The sequence below is a fragment of the Schistocerca americana genome, chromosome 6, assembly GCF_021461395.2.
Source record: "Schistocerca americana isolate TAMUIC-IGC-003095 chromosome 6, iqSchAmer2.1, whole genome shotgun sequence".
NCBI lineage: Eukaryota > Metazoa > Arthropoda > Insecta > Orthoptera > Acrididae > Schistocerca > Schistocerca americana.
The window spans coordinates 271,976,690-271,994,582 of record NC_060124.1 but is presented as its reverse complement, the minus strand read 5'-3'; the positions used below and the strand labels follow the sequence as shown (position 1 = coordinate 271,994,582).

Sequence of the window (17,893 nt, the reverse complement as noted above, 5' to 3'; positions counted from 1 at the left end):
ATATATATATATAAAGAAGCGTAATGAGTAGCGTCACTAATCAGTAATGAGTTGTTTGTTGGGACGTTGGTTCGCGTCTTTCTTATCTGGAGAAGTATTCAAAATTTGTATCGCACTGTTTGTAATGGAACTTTTATAAGCCTGTGTCCTTATTGATTGGACATGGTACTTTCCTTTTCATGGACGATGGAGGAAATGTGCGTTTTAATAGAGGTAACGTGGGAATTTTACGCGCGCCCGATCAGTAAACAATGTGATTTACGAACTAGAAACATCCCTCAACTGCCGCTGGAGTGCATTGCGATCGCGTATACCACGTTGGGGCCCACGTACCGTATGCACAAGTCGCATCGTATCTGAGAGTTCAGCAGCACGTCGAAGCTGGCACGCTCAACGTTAACGTTCGACAGCACGGTCCGTGTGCCGACGGCTTTACCTTGAAATGTCCTTAAAACACAAATACAGTCCGCAGCTCGCGGTCGTGCGGTAGCGTTCTCGCTTCCCACGCCCGGGTTCCCGGGTTCGATTCCCGGCGGGGTCAGGGATTTTCTCTGCCTCGTGATGACTGGGTGTTGTGTGATGTCCTTAGGTTAGTTAGGTTTAAGTAGTTCTAAGTTCTAGGGGACTGATGACCATAGATGTTAAGTCCCATAGTGCTCAGAGCCATTTGAACCATTTTGAGCCACAAATACAGGAATTGGACAAAAATATGGAGCCAACGCGAGAAATGCATGCTCGAACATAAATGCAGGTCCCAGCCGATACTAATGGTTGCGCTCTCGAGCGCGTGTGACCACTAACGGCACCTGTGCATCTTCACTACATTGCAAGTCTCAGTCGCGTTCGAAACAGTGTTCTGTGTAGTTGTGATGGCGTTGTGTCAGAGCTAAGTGAACTGGAACGTGAGCAAATGGCTGGTGCTCGTATGGTGGATGCTTCCGTCATCGAGTATTTGACGTCTCAAGAGGCACCATATCGTACATATACACTGAAGCGCCAAACAAAGCGTATAGGCACGCGATCTCAAATGTAATCAGGCGGAATACGACCCTGCGGTCGGCAACGCCTATACAAGACAACAAGTGTTTGGCGCAGTTGTTAGATCGGTTACTGCCGCTACAATGTCAGGTTAGCAAGATTTAAGGGAGTTCGAACGTGTCGTTATAGTCGGCGTACGAGTCCAGGGACACAACATCTCCGAGGTAGGGATGAAGGGATTTTCCTGTACGATCATTCCACGAGTGTACCGTGAATATCGGGAATCCGGTAAAACATCAAATCTCCGACATCGCTGCGGCCGGGAAAAGATTTGCAAGAACGGGACCAACGAGGAATGAAGAAAATCGTTCAATGTGACAGAAGTGCAACCTTCCCGCAAATTGCTGCAGATTTCAATGCTGGGCCATCAACAACTGTCAGCGTGCGAACCATTCATCGAAACATCATCGATATGGGCTTTCGGACGCGAAGGCCCACACGTGTATTCTTGAAGACTGCACGACACAAAGCTTTACGCTTCGCTTGGACTCGTCAACACCGACATTGGACTGTTGATAACTAGAAACATGCTGCCTGGTCGGACGAGTCTCGTTTCAAATTGTATCGAGCGGAGGGACATGTACGGGTATGGAGACAACCTCATGAATCCATGGATCCTGCATGTCAGAAGGGCACTGTTCAAGCTGGTGGATGCAGAAGATATCTCCACCCCCTAGTACTCTTACGGATTTATGGACAGCCCTGCAGCACTATTCCAGACATTAGCCGAGCCCATGCCACTTCGTGTTGCGACAGTTCAGCGTGCTCGCGGGGCCCTACACGATATTAGGCAGGTGTGCCAGTTTCTTTGGGTCTTCAGTGTATAGGGCATACAGAGGAAACTGAAAACGATCATGTGCTAAGTCACAACACGGACGAAACTGTGTGGTGAGCAGGCGTGATGGACGGTCACTGAAAAGGATTGTGACGAAAAGTAAGAGGACGACAAATGCAAAAGTCATTGCAGAACTGAATGTCATATTCGCGAACGTGGTCAGTGCCAAAACAACACGGAGGCAGCTCCGTAAGCAGGGGATTAGAGGGCGAGCTGGAATTACAATAGCACTCATCAGTAATGCCGAAGCCAAGAAACCTGGACAATGGAGCGCTGGAAGAAAATTTGCACTGTTTCCAACTTGTGTCCGAGTTTATGTCCCAATAGTGAAACGTTGCGGGGTTTTGGTGATGATTTGGGCCACCTGTCGGAGTATTCCAGGGATCCTATGGTTACTCTGCAAGGTAGCATTACGGCCAAAAAATATGTGAACATTATTGCTGATCATCTCTATCATGTGGTACAATGTTTGTTCCCCAATGGTGCTGTTGTGTTCCAAGAGCACAGGACCTCTGTTCACACAGCTCTCATTGTCCAAGACTGGTTTTGTGAGCGCGAGGAGCAACTGTCGCACCTCCCAAGGTCACGACAATCACGAGACCTTTGTGCCATCCATCTCCATCCTCGTTACCTGAAATACCTTTCCTTTTAATTGGAAATTTGTGGTAAGTTCTTATGGGACCAAACTACTAGGTCATCGGTCCCTAAGCCTACACATTACTTCATCTACTAACCCATGCCCGAGGGAGGACCCGAACCCCCGTCGTGGGGAGGCGCACGGACCGTGACAAGGCGCCCCAGACCGGTTGGCTACCCCGCGCGGCTCGACACCTGAAATTCCACTATTTTGCTCGAAGAGTGGTATGAGATTCACTTGAAAACCACACAGGGCCTGTGTTTCCACATTACGAGACGATTAGAAGCTGTTTTGAATTCTAACGGTTATCATACACAATATTAGGCTTAGTAATGTGTTGTGGTTTTGGTGTTCCCGTGTTTTTGTCCACTGCATGTAATTCTATGACTTGATTGTTAATTTGTACTATTTTGTTCAGAACGACTTGCAAAAAACTTAACACATAGTTTGAAACCTTTACGAAGCTTTTTCACTCTGACAGCCTCCACAAAATAACGAAAGGAAAATTATTATTGCGTTTTCGCTGTTCGCACAGTAAAACAACACCAGGCATCTCGTTTAAATTATTACTTCTTTACTAGTAACTCTATTTGCAACGTATTTTGCAGATAGTATCCACACAGACCACTAGCTGTACTTGGAGAATGATATACCGTTGTACGATAAATAGTTACGGAGATACGACGTAGCATTTCTGGCACTGAGCCATACCATTGAGTCCCAAACCTCTGTTAGTAATTAAGGACGATAATGTTAACTCATGTATGACGTGAGAGCTGGAGTGAGGTACAGACATTCTATCATTTATTAACATTTATTTAAGATAAATAACTGAGATTTTATTGACAGTCATCCAGGCGATCCTCAATAGTAACCCATCATAGAATTTTTAGATTCTTCTCGTTACTGGTATTTTTTAACAGCTGTAGTCTTATGTAAGCACTCTGGGCGGCTTCGTCTGGACAGGGGCGAGTGAGCGAACGGTTGCGACGGATGCTCGGTACGGCGGTAGGCAAGGCCGCACGTTCAACAGCTTGGTTAAGCGCTCTCCGAACAGTGCAAGGTAGAGTGTGGGAATAAGAAGTTATTGTGTTAAACGATTTGTGCAGAAAAGTCATGTGGACGAAGATAATCACTGTTAGCTGCTTGGCCTGTACCACATATCACGTTGTAGTCAAATATTTGTTCTGTAACTTACTAGCAGCTGACCTGACCTGTTACGTCGTTTCTTTTAGTGAAAAGCCACTGGCATCTCTGAATTCGGCAGCAGTTAGAAAGCCTTAGCCCACTCTCTAGACGATTCTTACAGCCTCACATCAAAAGAGACAAACTCCACGACCCACGAGCTGCTTCTGCACAGGGCACCTTTAGAAGATACCAGGCGGGTGAGTAACGAGAATCCATACGTTCCGCTTTGGTGCAGCAGAGTACAACTATGACCCCTCGTACACTCTGCATTCAAAGTACAAATCTGGATAGGAGCTTTTAATGTGTAGTAATACAGGGGAGGAAATACAAAGGACGCTGGGACACTTGATGTGATGAACACTGACACTTGTTGACATCAAGCTGCAACGGTTAATTAGTTCCCAAATAATTAGCGCCCACCCCAGCCCGCATATTGTTCCACCGTAATGTCATAAACACTGAGAAGCGTGAAAAACTAGCTTTTCTTAAAACGGAGCGCAAGTTACCCAAATTAGCTCGTCCGATTTTAGATAATGAGGGCACTTAGCGACTACCAAAGTAAAGTAATCACACGTTTGAAGCCGTTTTATACAGTGGAGTGCGATTCCTTAAAGAACGGGGGGTGAGAGTCGGGGGAGAGTTAGTGGTAATATGAGAATAACATAGCATGAAGACTACCAGTCTCGAAAATAGTAGGGAATTGTAGAATATTACGGGCTGTGTTTAAGACAGGATACTTTTCAGCTGCTTGTGAGAGAGGTAACATATGCGCAGGATATTGCAGCCTGATCACTTGCAGAGCACATTTCAGACAGGGAAAAGACGCACGTTGACAGGTTAACTGCACCTGCTTTCAGGAATAAATCTGACAGGGTTCGTGAGTCCACAGACAGAACTGGCAAAACTCAGGCAAAACAGAAAGTGAACGAGCCCCGAGAAACCCAAAAAGATTGACTGCCTCAACTTAGGAGGAAACGATTGATGGAAACACCATTTCCCTCGCACAATCATAGAGTGCAGACCAGTGTCCATAATCATAATGCTAAGTGAAATAATGATAACGGTGACTGCACACTACGAATTTATGTTGTGTAAATTATGAACTTAACAATATTGTCAAAGCTTCTCCCCCGTTCTCGAATCAACCGCAGGATACATTAATTTTTCATATTTTCAGATGAATGCTTTTCCTTTTCTTCGAAGTTGTGCTAAACTGATGTTCTAAGCACTGAATATACAAGTGATAATTATTATTATTATTATATTAAACATTAAATATATTTTATTGTTGTTGTTATTAACGTGGGTGGCATGCATCAGCTTACTTATTTAATATGTCCAGCGACGAGGCAGTAACAACATCGAAAGGAAAGACGACTGGTATCAACATTAATGGTATTCATATTCACTGCTTCATATTTGCTGATCACATTCCAATAGTGGCGGATTCAGAGAAAGAACTAAATAAAATCCTGAAGATGTCAAATCAAGAGATAACAGAACTGCAACTAAATATCAAGAAGACAAAAGTGATGGTTAGAGACAAGAAAGGGGATGGAGGTAACGCTGAGATAAAAATAGGCTGTGAGCAAAAGAAAAAAAAGTTCACATGGCTCTGAGCACTATGGGACTTAACTTCTGAGGTCATCAGTCCCCTAGAACTTGGAACTACTTAAACCTACCTAGCCTAAGGACATGACACACATCCATGCCCGAGGCAGGAATCGAACCTGCGACCGTAGCGGTCGCGCGGTTCCAGACTGAAGCGCCTAGAACCGCTCAGCCACTCCGGCCGGCGGCTGTGAGCAACTGGAGGAATTAACCGAAGTTACTATATTATTAGTACTGTGGAGGAAAACAACAGATGTCTCATGGAAATCAAGAGAAGAATAGCACTGGCCTAAAACGCGTTCCAAACTAAGAAGTATCTTTTACTGAATAAGCATATCAGCTTCGTGGTTGAAGTACGAATGTGAAACCAGGACGTTAGCAAAGCAAAAGGTAGCTCGCTTCGAAGCTGCTAAAATGTGGCTCTGGAGGAAAATCACAAATGGTTCTGAGCACTATGGGACTCAACTGCTGAGGTCATTAGTCCCCTAGAACTTAGAACTAGTTAAACCTAACTAACCTAAGGACATCACAAACATCCATGCCCGAGGCAGGATTCTAACCTGCGACCGTAGCGGACCTGCGGTTCCAGACTGCAGCGCCTTTAACCGCACGGCCACTTCGGCCGGCGGAAAATCACAAAATCCAGCTGGACTGATAACAAAACAAACGAGATTGTTCTACAAGAAATTGAACAGAAGGAGGAACGAGTGAGTGTTATAGACCAAGACTTGCAAAAATTCACTGGCCACTTAATTAGACACGATATTTTTCTACACAACATTTTCGCAAGGCGAGAGCATACGGGACGACCGAGAAAATCCTACTTAAAAAAACCCTGGTCAGTGAGATGGAATGTTGCTCATACTTGGAGACGAAGAGATGTGCTGAAGAGAGTAAGCTGTGGCTGCAGACACTAGGGTTAGCCGTTTGAACGAAGAAGAAGAATTAAAATCCTAGCGATCATCGGCGTGCTAAAAGTGTGGCCTGACAGAAAGTTACATTGGGTGTGGGGTAGACTGTGAACCCCCCCCCCCCCCCCCCCCCCCGCCGCGAACTGAAACCTGAATCTGCTCCCGGAGTGAGGCTAAGTGGTTCCCATTTGGGTCGAGATTATCAGTATCGGAATTTACTCCACAACTGAGGGAAGAAGCCCGCGAAACTTTGGCGGGAACTGTTTCAGTTTCTTTCTGGGACAATACTGCCCCTGTGAGTGCGTGATCGGATGATAAATCGACAACTGGACCTACCTGTAAAACAACCACGAGTATGTTCCATTTACTTTTCAACCTTTCTTCACCTAACCCCTACCACAAAAGAGCCCAGTTGTAGAAAGTAGGCCGGCCAGTGTGGCCGAGCTGTTCTAGGCGCTTCAGTCTGGAACCGCGCGACCACTACGGTCGCCGGTTCGAATCCTGCCTCGGGCATGGATGTGTGTGATGTCCTTAGGTTAGTTAGGTTTAAGTAGTTCTAAGTTCTAGGGGACTGATGACCTCAGATGTTAAGTCCCATGGTGCTCAAAGCCATTTGAACCATAGTAGAAAGTAGATTTAACAAGAATGCAAACATCTGGAGTTACGCACGTACCACGTTGGCGTTTGTTGCGTCTTCACTATTACTTGACACAGCTGCGTGAATTACAGCTTATCGTCTTATCAGCGTGGAGAAAACGTATAGAAGTAGAGAAGATTTTCGGAGCTGCACGTACAACAGCCCGAGAAACTGAAACTGGACCACAGCCACGAAGATCTGCGAGTTCGCAGGATCGGGTCGAAGAATCTGGAGGAACCGCTGATCCTAAAAAAAAAAAAAAAAAAAAGAAAAAAAAGGGGGGAGGGGGGTGGGCTACTTACACCGCCGCTAAAAGGCCCTTTACAACGCGAGGTCAACAGCGTTAAACAGCTTCCCTTTTTCCCTTTCCTTGTTCCCACGCACGCTCAATTTTTCGCCATCTCGTTAGCCGCTGTGATAACGTGGGTGTGGCCTAATGGATTCTGCTTCGCACCGATCATTCCAGTTGCGCACTCGCGAGTAGTTAACCTGTTCCCGTTCAATTACAGTTCGCAGGTGCACGCCGGGCAGAATAAAAAGCCGGGGAGGGGAATCGCAGGCGGGTAGACTGTGCATTTGTTGAAGGAGGGCTTCCGTTTCTGCGAGTGCCGGCCTCGTCCCCCCGTTATTACCGGCTATGAGCGTAGGCAGGCTGCGGCGATTGGCCGGTGAATTTTCTCATGCTCGCTCTCCCATCGCCAGGCGATTAGGAGGCAGCGCGCCGAGGTGAACCGCACACCGTGTCCCAGCATGCAGCCGTCTCCGTGCGGGTCGAAGCTTCGCACCGGGCGGAAGCGAATAAAGGGGAGAACAGTGCGACGGGCCTATGTTGTGGTACAGCCATGTACTCGAAGACGGGGATGTCATGCGTTTCTGAAGGAGATAACGTTTAGAACCGGTCTATTTCTTGTACGGTGTTCAATCGAACTGAAAAGCACATTCATCGAAACCGCTAGCCGACAAGCCAGTGGTTGAAGCAGGGAAAATGACATTCTTCCGGTGGAAACTCTGTAGAAACATTCCGCTAAGCTGTCTTTTACGAATGATTTGAGCTACTCAGCAGTTCATCATAGGTAGGTGGAGCAACGAAGGGTACCTACTGACTGGAAAAAAGTGCAAGTCATTCCCCTCTTCAAAAAAGAGTCGTAGGACAGATGCACACAATTATAGGCCTATATGGCTGACGTCAATCTGCTGCAGAATTATGCCACATGTTTTATGCTCACGTGTTACGAAGTTTCTGGGGAACGAAAATATCCTCTATAAAATCGACATGGATTCTGCAAACAGAGATCTTGCGACACTCAGCTCGCTCTGTTCTTCCGTGAAATCCACTGTCCTATAGACATCAGCATTCTGACTGTTCCTAGACTTCACGAGGTCATTTGACACCATTTCGCATTGTCGTTTAGAAAAAAAAATAGAAAAAAAATAGGAGCCTACGGAGTATCGGATCAGATTTACGACTGGATTCATCACATCCTTGCAGAGAAAACTCAACACGTTGCTCTTAACGGAAAAACATCTAGATATAAACATGATTTCAGGTGGTGTGATACGACAGTTACTGTTAACAATGTATATTAATGATCTAGTAGAAAGCGTCGGAAGCTCTTGAAGACTGTTCGCAGATGATGCGGCTGTCTATAAAGCAATAGCAACGCTAAAGACAGTATCGTGCAAAATGACCTACAGAAGATTGATAAATGGTACAGTCTTTGGCAGTTGGCGCTGAACCAATGTAACATACCTAAGACAAAAAATTCAATACTGTACAACTACACCACTGATGACAAATTTTTGGAAACAGCAGCTACCATAAAATATCTAGCAGCACCCATCGGAACGACCTTAAGTGAAATGACCACATAAAACAAATAGTAGAAGAAGAAGATGGTAGACTTAAATTCATAAAAAGAATCTTAAAGAAGTGTAACTCGTTCACGAAAGATGTGGCCTTCGAAACACTTGTTCAACCGATTCTTCAGTACGGTTCATCACTGTGGGACACTTAACAGCTAGGACAGATGGAGAAAATCCAACGAAGAGCAGGGCGTTTCGTCACAGGGCGATTTAATCTGCGCGAGAGTGTTACGTAGATGCTCAACAAACTCCAGGGTAGACGCTACAAGAGACGCGTTGTGCATCATGGAATGGTTTACTATTAAAATTCCGAGAGAGCACTTTCCGAGAAAAGTCGGACAACTGATTACTTCCTCCCACATCCCTCTCGCGAAATGGTCACAAGAAGAAAATACAAAAAATTAGAGCTAATACAGAGGTTTACCGACGATCATTCTTCCCGTGCTTCATTCGTGAATGGAATAGGGAAGAGGCATCAGATAGCGGTACCAGAAGTACCCTCTGCCTCACACCGTCAGATGGCTTTTGGAGTATCGATGTAGAGGTACTGCTATCGGTCGCACACCTACTTACGGCGTTCATTTATTTATTGCTTTACTCATCCTGAAAAGATAATGACTACAGGGCTCTCTCTTACTTCTCTAACATCTAACAGAGTACACAGGATGACCGAATAAAGAAACATTTTAGAAGCAGATTGTCACAGAAAAGTAAAGCTTTCTGTAGTGAAAAAAAAAAAGCTGATCTGTTGTTGTCAAACACTGTCATGGAATGATACAACACGTTCTGCATCGGGAACACACATTTATGAGGAAAGTGACGGTAAGTCTGGAGAAAAAGAAATGGGAAGCGTTTTAAATACGAAAAAATGAAGCACGAGCTTATGCACTAGGAAGATGGGGAGAGTTAACGGTTCTGAGAAAAGGCACACTGGGGCGAAATAACTTAGCGCTGGAAGTAACAGCAGAGAGGAAAATTGTAGTTCAAATCAAAGACTAGAACTTGCTGCAGAAGATGATGGGTGTCAAAAGCATGCAGAGCTGAAGAGATGGAGGACAGTCTTGCAGCTTTAACAGAAATAAAGGCAAGGTAGTGCATAAGAAAGAAGAATATTACTTGGGTACTCGCCAGCTAAGCAACAATGAAGTGTGTAACTGAAGTTTTGGACCCCTGTAAAACACGTAGAGAACTGCCGTGGAAGTGTCGTACTTCCTCACATCACGCCCGGGATTCCTCTGCACTGCTGGCGCAAATGAACACGCCACCGCTCAAGTGCCAAGGAGTTACCGGCCAATCTTCTGTTCACAGTGGAGCAGAGTTTAACGCCTCTGTAAGCTCACAGCGCCGGAGTCGTAGGCTCGCTCGCGTAACGGGAGTAATGTGCCGAGCTAACCTCGTCGAAGGGTGTGTCCGCGAGTGAATTTCTACTCTACAGTCTCGTCATTGATCTGGCAGCGACAGGAAGAGGCAGTTTGGCGACTGACAGCAGTAAGTGTGATCCAGCGCTTTCCACACGTGCAGGAGACGCTTTTGCACAACGTTTCGTCAACGCCCCGGCGACCACCACAGAAAGTGGCCGACCAGCGACGGCCGAGCGGCTGGGAGACGGCCGCGCATCACTTAGCGCGGGCCTCAAGAGGCTACGCGGACGTGGCCGCGACCACGACCGCACACGTAGACCACGGGATAACTAGCGCCGGCGCAGCGGAATGGCCGCCAACACAAGGCCGCCACCTCCGTTTTCATTACACTGTATAATTCCTTACAGCACTGCGTCGTGCAGCGGCCTGCGGCTTCATACAACATAGGAACTCTGTTGCGTCTCGCCTGCAAGTGACGAACACAAGCAAGCGCAGCGTAGAAGACGCAGAGAGAAGCGGAATGCAACAGGATTTTGGGGCGAAAATATTGCTGAAGACACTTCTGTCTGCATTATACGCCTCTGTACCGCCCCGGCCTCTCTTATCCTATCCTTATTCTAATGGACCTTGCGCGTGATACAGGATAAACACCGCACACTCTTCCTCGAATCACGATTTTCTAAATTTACCCAATAACGCTTCGCGATAACAAGTCGTCTTACTCGTTAAGATTAGCTTTTAAGTTCTCCGTTGTTACGCTTTCGTATGGGCTATATCGCTACTACTATCCTAACCTTGCGTCTTTGAAGACTTTCTAATGCTGCTTTGACGCCTGCTCGATAAGCATTCCAGACACTGCAGCAGTACCCTACAGTTGGTGATAGTAGTATCTTTTAAGCGGCTACTTTCAGAGATGGGTTGCACTTTCCCAGAATTCGCCCACCAAAATCATGACTTCCATTTCCCTTGTCTGTAGCTAATCCTAGGGGTTCATGCCAATTAAGATAGCTTCCTGGTGTTAACCTTAAATACAGGGGTGCGCAAAACTTAAAAACGAAAGTAACTTTCGTACGATGCGTCACTGCCAAGTAACACAGCTCGACGAAGTTTGGACCATATACAGAAAGAACTGCTACAGCAACTTAAATTGGAAAGACAACAAAGATAATTTGTGGGGAGGGCGAAACAAAGACTGCGCTTTGTTGGCAGAACTCTTACAGAATGCGACAAACCCACTAAAGAGACAGCCTACATTACACTTGTCCGTCCTCTGCTGGAATATTGCTGCGCGGTGTGGGATCCTTACAAGGTAGGATTGACGGAGGACATCGAAAAAGTGCAAAGAAAGGCAGCTCGTTTCGTGTTATCGCGCAACAGGGGTGAGTGTGTCATTGATATGATACGCGACTTGGGGTGGCAGTCACTGAAACGAAGGCTGTTTTCTTTGTGGCGAGATCCATTTAAGAAATTTCAATCAGCAACTTACTCTTCCGAAGGCGAAAATATTTTGTTGACTCCCACCTACGTAGGGAGAAATGCTCATCATAATAATACAAGAGAAATCAGAGCTCTAACGGAAAGATTTAGGTGTTCCTTTTTTCCCACGCGCCATTCGAGAGTGGAATGGTACAGTAGTAGTACGAAAATGGTTCGATGAACCCTCTGTCAGGCACTGAAGTGTGATTGCAGAATGACGATGTAGATGTAGATGTAGCTTAGTAACTGTAAGAAATACGGAATGAGACGAACAGAAAAGATACTTTCATTTATACACAATAATCACACCGAAGTCACCGCGATTCACGATGGTCCCCTGGACATTGCAAAGGCAGTGCATGGTTCTTAATATACTGTATGATCAACACGGACAGCAGTGCATGGTCTGCGATGTGCTCCCACGCAGGCTGCGAGGTTGGTAAGGAGTCCTTGTGGTGGGGCGCTCCACACCTCCACCTCCATCCACCTCCACACCTCCAGCTACTTTGTAGTGGTCAGTGCACGTGGCTTGCTGCAGTACACCTCACCAGCGCAACCCACACGTGCCAGGTGAGACGTAAGTCGGGGAACGGTCACCGAATATCTCTCGTTCAAAGTGGACCTCTACCTGCGCAATTCGGTATGGTCTCGCATTGTCATCCATTTCTTTCAGTTATCTCCCACACTACACTGCAGCAATTCTTTCTACCTATGCTCCAAGTTTCGACGAGCTGTGTTACTTGGCAGTGATGCATCAAGCGAAAGTTACTTTCGTCCATAAGTTTTGAACACAAGTGTACTTTTCCAAAGTGATCTCTTCCAGATGTTCACTGATACTCATGTAACCAGATATTATTGGGTTCTTTTACGAACCATTTTATTATACATTACAGTATGCAGCATGCAGAATTTTTTGTGCATTTTATACACTTCCTTATGGTCGTTCAACGATGATACTTTTCTGTAGAGAACGACACCCCATGACCAATCTCAAGTTATTGCTGACCCTTTACGGAGAAGAGTTTGCACGAAAGAAAAGGGGAAACGAACAGGTACCTACAAGAGGACACGAGGCAGAAGAAGAGACCAGAGTCCGGCGTTTAACAGATACTGGGAGACACCTGGGTGACAATTGTGTCGTCTAGTGCATGTCAGATTCCAACAGCGGCGTTACCTCAGTGAAGGCGCCACGCCGCGCTGGCCTACTTTCTCGGCTCCACAGTCCCACCGGAGCCTTTCCGTCACTCACTGATCGCGACCTTCCGCGGGTTCTCGACACAAAGCGCGCGAGCCCCGTCGGAATCTCAGGATGTCAATTTCTAAGCCTTCGCCGAATGAATGCTCTCCTTTCTGTGGCCGGAGAAAAAGAGGAAACGGCCGGCGAGAAAGCTTTCAACAGGCAGCGGTAATCGAAGGGTAAACAAAAAAAAGGACAAATTACGAGCAACCGATCACCGTAACGAACAGAATCGGAACTGAAACAGTGTACACGAAGGCGGAGGGAGACGGGCGAGCATTTAAGGGGGATTGAATCACGAACAAATTCCGGGGCAGCCGTTGAGAATCGGATTTTCCCGCAAAAGCCCGGTCGCCCGAGAGAGGACCAAAGAGCCCATCACATCCTTTCAATTGAGAAATCTATTATTCCAGCGGAGGAGTAAGAGCACGGGCACGGAGAGACAGAGAACTGGAAGGCGGTTCGCGTGTCGCCGTGGAGACTTACAGGCGCTGCCTACATCCGGCATCTAATTTCATCCACGAACACGTTTTCGACAAATATACTATTTCTCTGTGTAAACTACTGCCCGAGCTGCGCAGCGGTGGGAAAACGACTAAGACTCTCGCCTCAACTATTAATACAGCCGTCTTCAGAGTTTCACGTTGGCGTAGTGTTTGTTGTGACGTAGATACCTCCACTGCATTACAACACTACGACGTTTTATTTACCAAGCTTTTTTTACTGGTAGTCCCACATTTCTTTAATGTTTCTTTTCGTAACAATTTATGAACACTCTTTCTATACACCCCGTTGCCTTGCACTTTACCTTTTTTGTTCTACAGGACCTTCAGTTCTGAGGAAGATTATACATAAAGGGGAGGCGGGAAGGCCGATTTAAAATGCTATCTAAGAATATTGTCTCTATATGCGGCAAAATAGCTATTGTACGTGCTATATGCACGACCAACCAGCAGTAATTTGTGGTTACTCTCTTTCCCATCTAATCCCACAGCTGCAGGAGCTGCAAGAGTTCTAGTTTTGTATGTTGTCCATCTCTCACAGAAGTCTTTACACTTTACACAGTGACTGGTTCAACATATCATTTAGTGCACAACTTATAAGCTTACCGAGTACAGGATCAGGTCTTTTTCTGGATTTAAGATTTCCCAGCGCACAGAACGCTACTAATCTTACCTAACGGCAGGAAAATGGCACGTCTAACGGTAACTTCGGGAGAGCTCTAAGGGAGTGATGTAGGGCCGCTATACAACGTCGAAAGCTGTTTATGGGGAACGTTGTTGTCTATAGGAATGTTTCGTCACAAGAAAACGGTAGCAGACTCCGTTCATATCGACGATTGGCGCAGGGAATAGTGGTTGACCCTCAATGTAAATAAATGTAACGTATTCCGCATAAATAGACGCGAAGATCCATTACTGCTTCATTAGTCGCTGGTGGAAAATGACGAGTAATAGTAACAACCGTAAAATATCTAGAAGTACGTAAAGGTCCGTCTATACAGGCCGTAAACATGTTTTCTTATTTTCCCCTTTAAAGTAATGGTGCCAGATCGGTGCCGTAAACACTCAGGGTGTCCCGGGAGGAATGATGTACATTCAGAGATATGGCAAGAACTATCATTCGACGCAAAAATATCTGGTAAACACAGTCTCTAAATATGCATACTTTAAGAGCCACTGGCACTTTTTCACTAGCAGATGTGTGTTTCAGATTATCGAAGGAGAACAAGTGGTCGTAGCTCTTAAAGTATGCATTTCAGAGCCCATGTTGACTAGACTGTTTTGATTCGAATGATCGCTCCTCTTATATCTTTGAATTTATGTAATAACCTTTTTAAGAAAAACCGCAGTTTTCCTATCACAATTAAAGTTCGACAACTAATTTCAGTTACTATCAGCAACCATCTTCAGATCGTTAAAATACGAAAAGGAGGTGAATAAGCATTGGAAAGTATCGTTAGCTATGGTCATGCAACAACATGCATTTATAAGTAGCAAAACGGTAACAGTACGTGCTTGGGAACATCACCGCGAGCAGACCGCGTTGTAGATGATAATTTCTCAGGGATGACGGTCATACAGGAAACTGCTCAGTTGCATGAGTAGAAGCTGGATCAAAAGCTCATTATTTGTAATAATATAACACGTATTATTCACCGCCTTTTCATATTTTGAACGATATGTAGATGGTTGGAGATAGCAGCCGAAACTAGTAATCGAACTTTAATTGCGATAGGAAAATTGCGGTCTAGTCATTAAAGGTTTTTACTTAAAAACAATTACTGCATAAACCACATTAAGACCGCCGCCTCCCCCGTGACCATGTCAGGCTTCGCTTATACCTACGAATATTGGCCATCATCCTTGGACATCCTGTATTTGCTGAGTGACGGAATTAGGACTGCAAGTAGGGGTATTCTCGTCGTATTAGTGTTTCTGGAAAATTGTTTCTTGTTGAGTGACGCCGTCACTCAGTGTTTCATCCTGGAATACGTGGCCGGAGGCGGCGTCAAGCGCTGACGGCAAGTTCAGAGCAGACTGGACAACAGAGAGCGTGCCGATGCGGTTGCTGATTAAAAGGAAGGCACGACTTACAATGTAACGCATAAGTCGCAGTACTGCATTTTCTTGAAACTGATGCTAATCACTTATTGCGACAAGCCAGATTTATTAACACTGAGATGAAACTTAGTATTGTTTGAGTGACAGAAAAAGTCAGTTTTTTAGGACGCGCTGTGAACGTAAATGGATTTGTAATACATGCTGAATCTGGGTTATTCAAGTAACTCATCGTTTTTCTTGATATTTTGAGAAGGTATGAGTGACTGGACTTTTTATTTCTACTGGTACGTAGTGAAAGTTATCTTTTGATTTGATGAATATTGTGCGAATTAGAGAAACATAATTACTCCCTGATTTTTGTGGGTTTCTCTTTGACACTGATATTCGTCTGGAGTGCTGGAACATTTACCACTGCAGGACTACCGTGAGGTTACACAGTCAGATACAAATTTAAGGCTCAAAGAAGATTAAGCATTTATCCGTTGCGCATAATCGGGGATTTTTGTTCAAATGGTTCAAATGGCTCTGAGCACTATGGGACTCAACTGCTGAGGTCATTAGTCCCCTAGAACTTAGAACTAGTTAAACCTAACTAACCTAAGGACATCACAAACATCCATGCCCGAGGCAGGATTCGAACCTGCGACCGTAGCGGTCTTGCGGTTCCAGACTGCAGCGCCTTTAACCGCACGGCCACTTCGGCCGGCGGGGATTTTTGTGATTGGCCCCGTTTTGACGGAAGGTTCACTCGTGCTAGTACCGGAAGAACAGTATTATTTGTGAACTTCAGCGCTCGGGAATGAGGCATTAAGACAGTTATTAGTTTAACGAAATATTTCCTGCAATTATGTACAAGGACGGCATACGTAGCAGTTCGGAGCGACCGCATAAAGTTAGTTCAAAGAACTGTACGTCACAGGCTGTCATCCACTGGAAGAATCAGGAGTTAAAAGTATAAGGGGCAGTGAAATGGCAACGAGACGTATAGAAAAACCAAAGTGAAGTGTTTATCATTTCAGCCGGCCGCTGTGGCCAAGCGGTTCTAGGAGCTTCAGTCGGGAACCGCGCGACCGCTACGGTCGCAGGTTCAAATCCTCCCTCGGGCATGGACGTGTGTGATGTCCCTAGGTTAGTTAGGTTTAAGTAGTTCTAAGTTCTAGGGGACTGATGACCTCAGATGTTAAGTCCCATTGTGCTCAGAGCCATCTGAACCATTTTTTATCATTTCAAAATTAATCCTCATCACTGTTAATACATTCACCCCACTGTGAGGCAAGACGTTCAATGCCTTCAAGGAAAAAATGATTATGGTTGCCTTCGGAACCATCATTGTACCAAGGCTTGCAGCACTTCCTCAGAAGCAAATCGACGGCCACGAATATCTTCCGCCAGGGTTCAGAGACATGGAAATCGCATGGGGAAAGCTGGGGATGGTAAGGAGGATGTGTAAACTGCCCTCAGTGAAATTTCTGCAAGGTAATGGGAACAATCTTGGCAATATGTGGAGGGGGGTATTATCCTGCAACAGAATGAAACCGTCCGTCAACATTCATGGGCCTTTGCTCTTGATAGCGCGATTGAGTTTTTGCAAAGTGTCCACCGTAGCGGTCTGCGTTAACTGTGGAACCGTTTTCCAGAAAGGAGATGAGAAGCGGGCCCATACTGTGAAATAAATAGGTCATCATGACTTTCCCGGTTCTCCCGCGTGCCTGTTGTTTCGACTAAGGTGCATAAGTTTCTCTCGGAAGGCCTTACACATGCTCCATATAGTCCGGATCTCTTCCCATGTCATTTCCGTACTTTTGGTGCCCTGAACAAAGACATTCACGCCGTACATTTGCTTCGGACGAAGAGGTCGTCCCGTAGGCAACCGCAAACGTATTTCCATGAAGGGACTGACCTCCTTTTCTCGCAGGGGGTTAAATGTATTAACGGTTACGGCGATTACTTTCGAAATGATAAACAGTTTGCTTTTTTTCCGATCTGCCTCGTTTTTATTTGACTTCCCCTTATATGAACGTAGATAGTTGCAGGCCACATTAATGTATGGTAAATGTTCGCGCATTCTACGGATCAGCACCGCCGTCGTTTTTCTGATGAAAATTTATTGCATCCCCCTTCCGGTTTTTTTCTTTCTTTCTTTCTTTTCCCTCACACTTTCGGTGCCTTAACTAGTTTGTGTGTCTTAGTACCTCAAAATTTTTAAACGGTATTTCCTCAAATTCCTGTTATAACGAAATCTCCGATGAGTGTGTTTCATTGGAGCCAGAGAGTTGCGCCTAATACGGAGGTTGAGGTGTCGGGTTTTGGGCACGGCAGAGCACGTTCCATATGGGGCGCGGCGTCAGAACCACGGTGGCGGCGGCGCCGTCGACGGCTAATGAAGCGCTGCCCCCGGGGGCGGAGGCGGAGGCGGGGGGCGGGACGGCCGGCCGCGATAATCGGCCCGCGGGCTGGCAACGAGCAAACGCAAATTAAACCAGCAGCGCCGACCGCCATCTTTAATACCGGGTAATTATCCGTGGGGCGAGGGAC

General features: G+C 45.9%; 1 protein-coding gene across 1 annotated transcript in view; it reads right to left on the bottom strand.

The window, feature by feature from the left end:
• The window catches only part of LOC124620087 (protein dachsous), a 327,560-nt gene that overhangs the window by 104,378 nt on the left and 205,289 nt on the right, over nucleotides 1-17,893 (bottom strand). Inside the window, exon 15 of the mRNA XM_047146756.1 lies at nucleotides 16,266-16,278. Within this exon, the coding sequence (XP_047002712.1) occupies nucleotides 16,266-16,278 (13 nt within the window). The remainder of the gene's footprint in view (nucleotides 1-16,265; nucleotides 16,279-17,893) is intronic.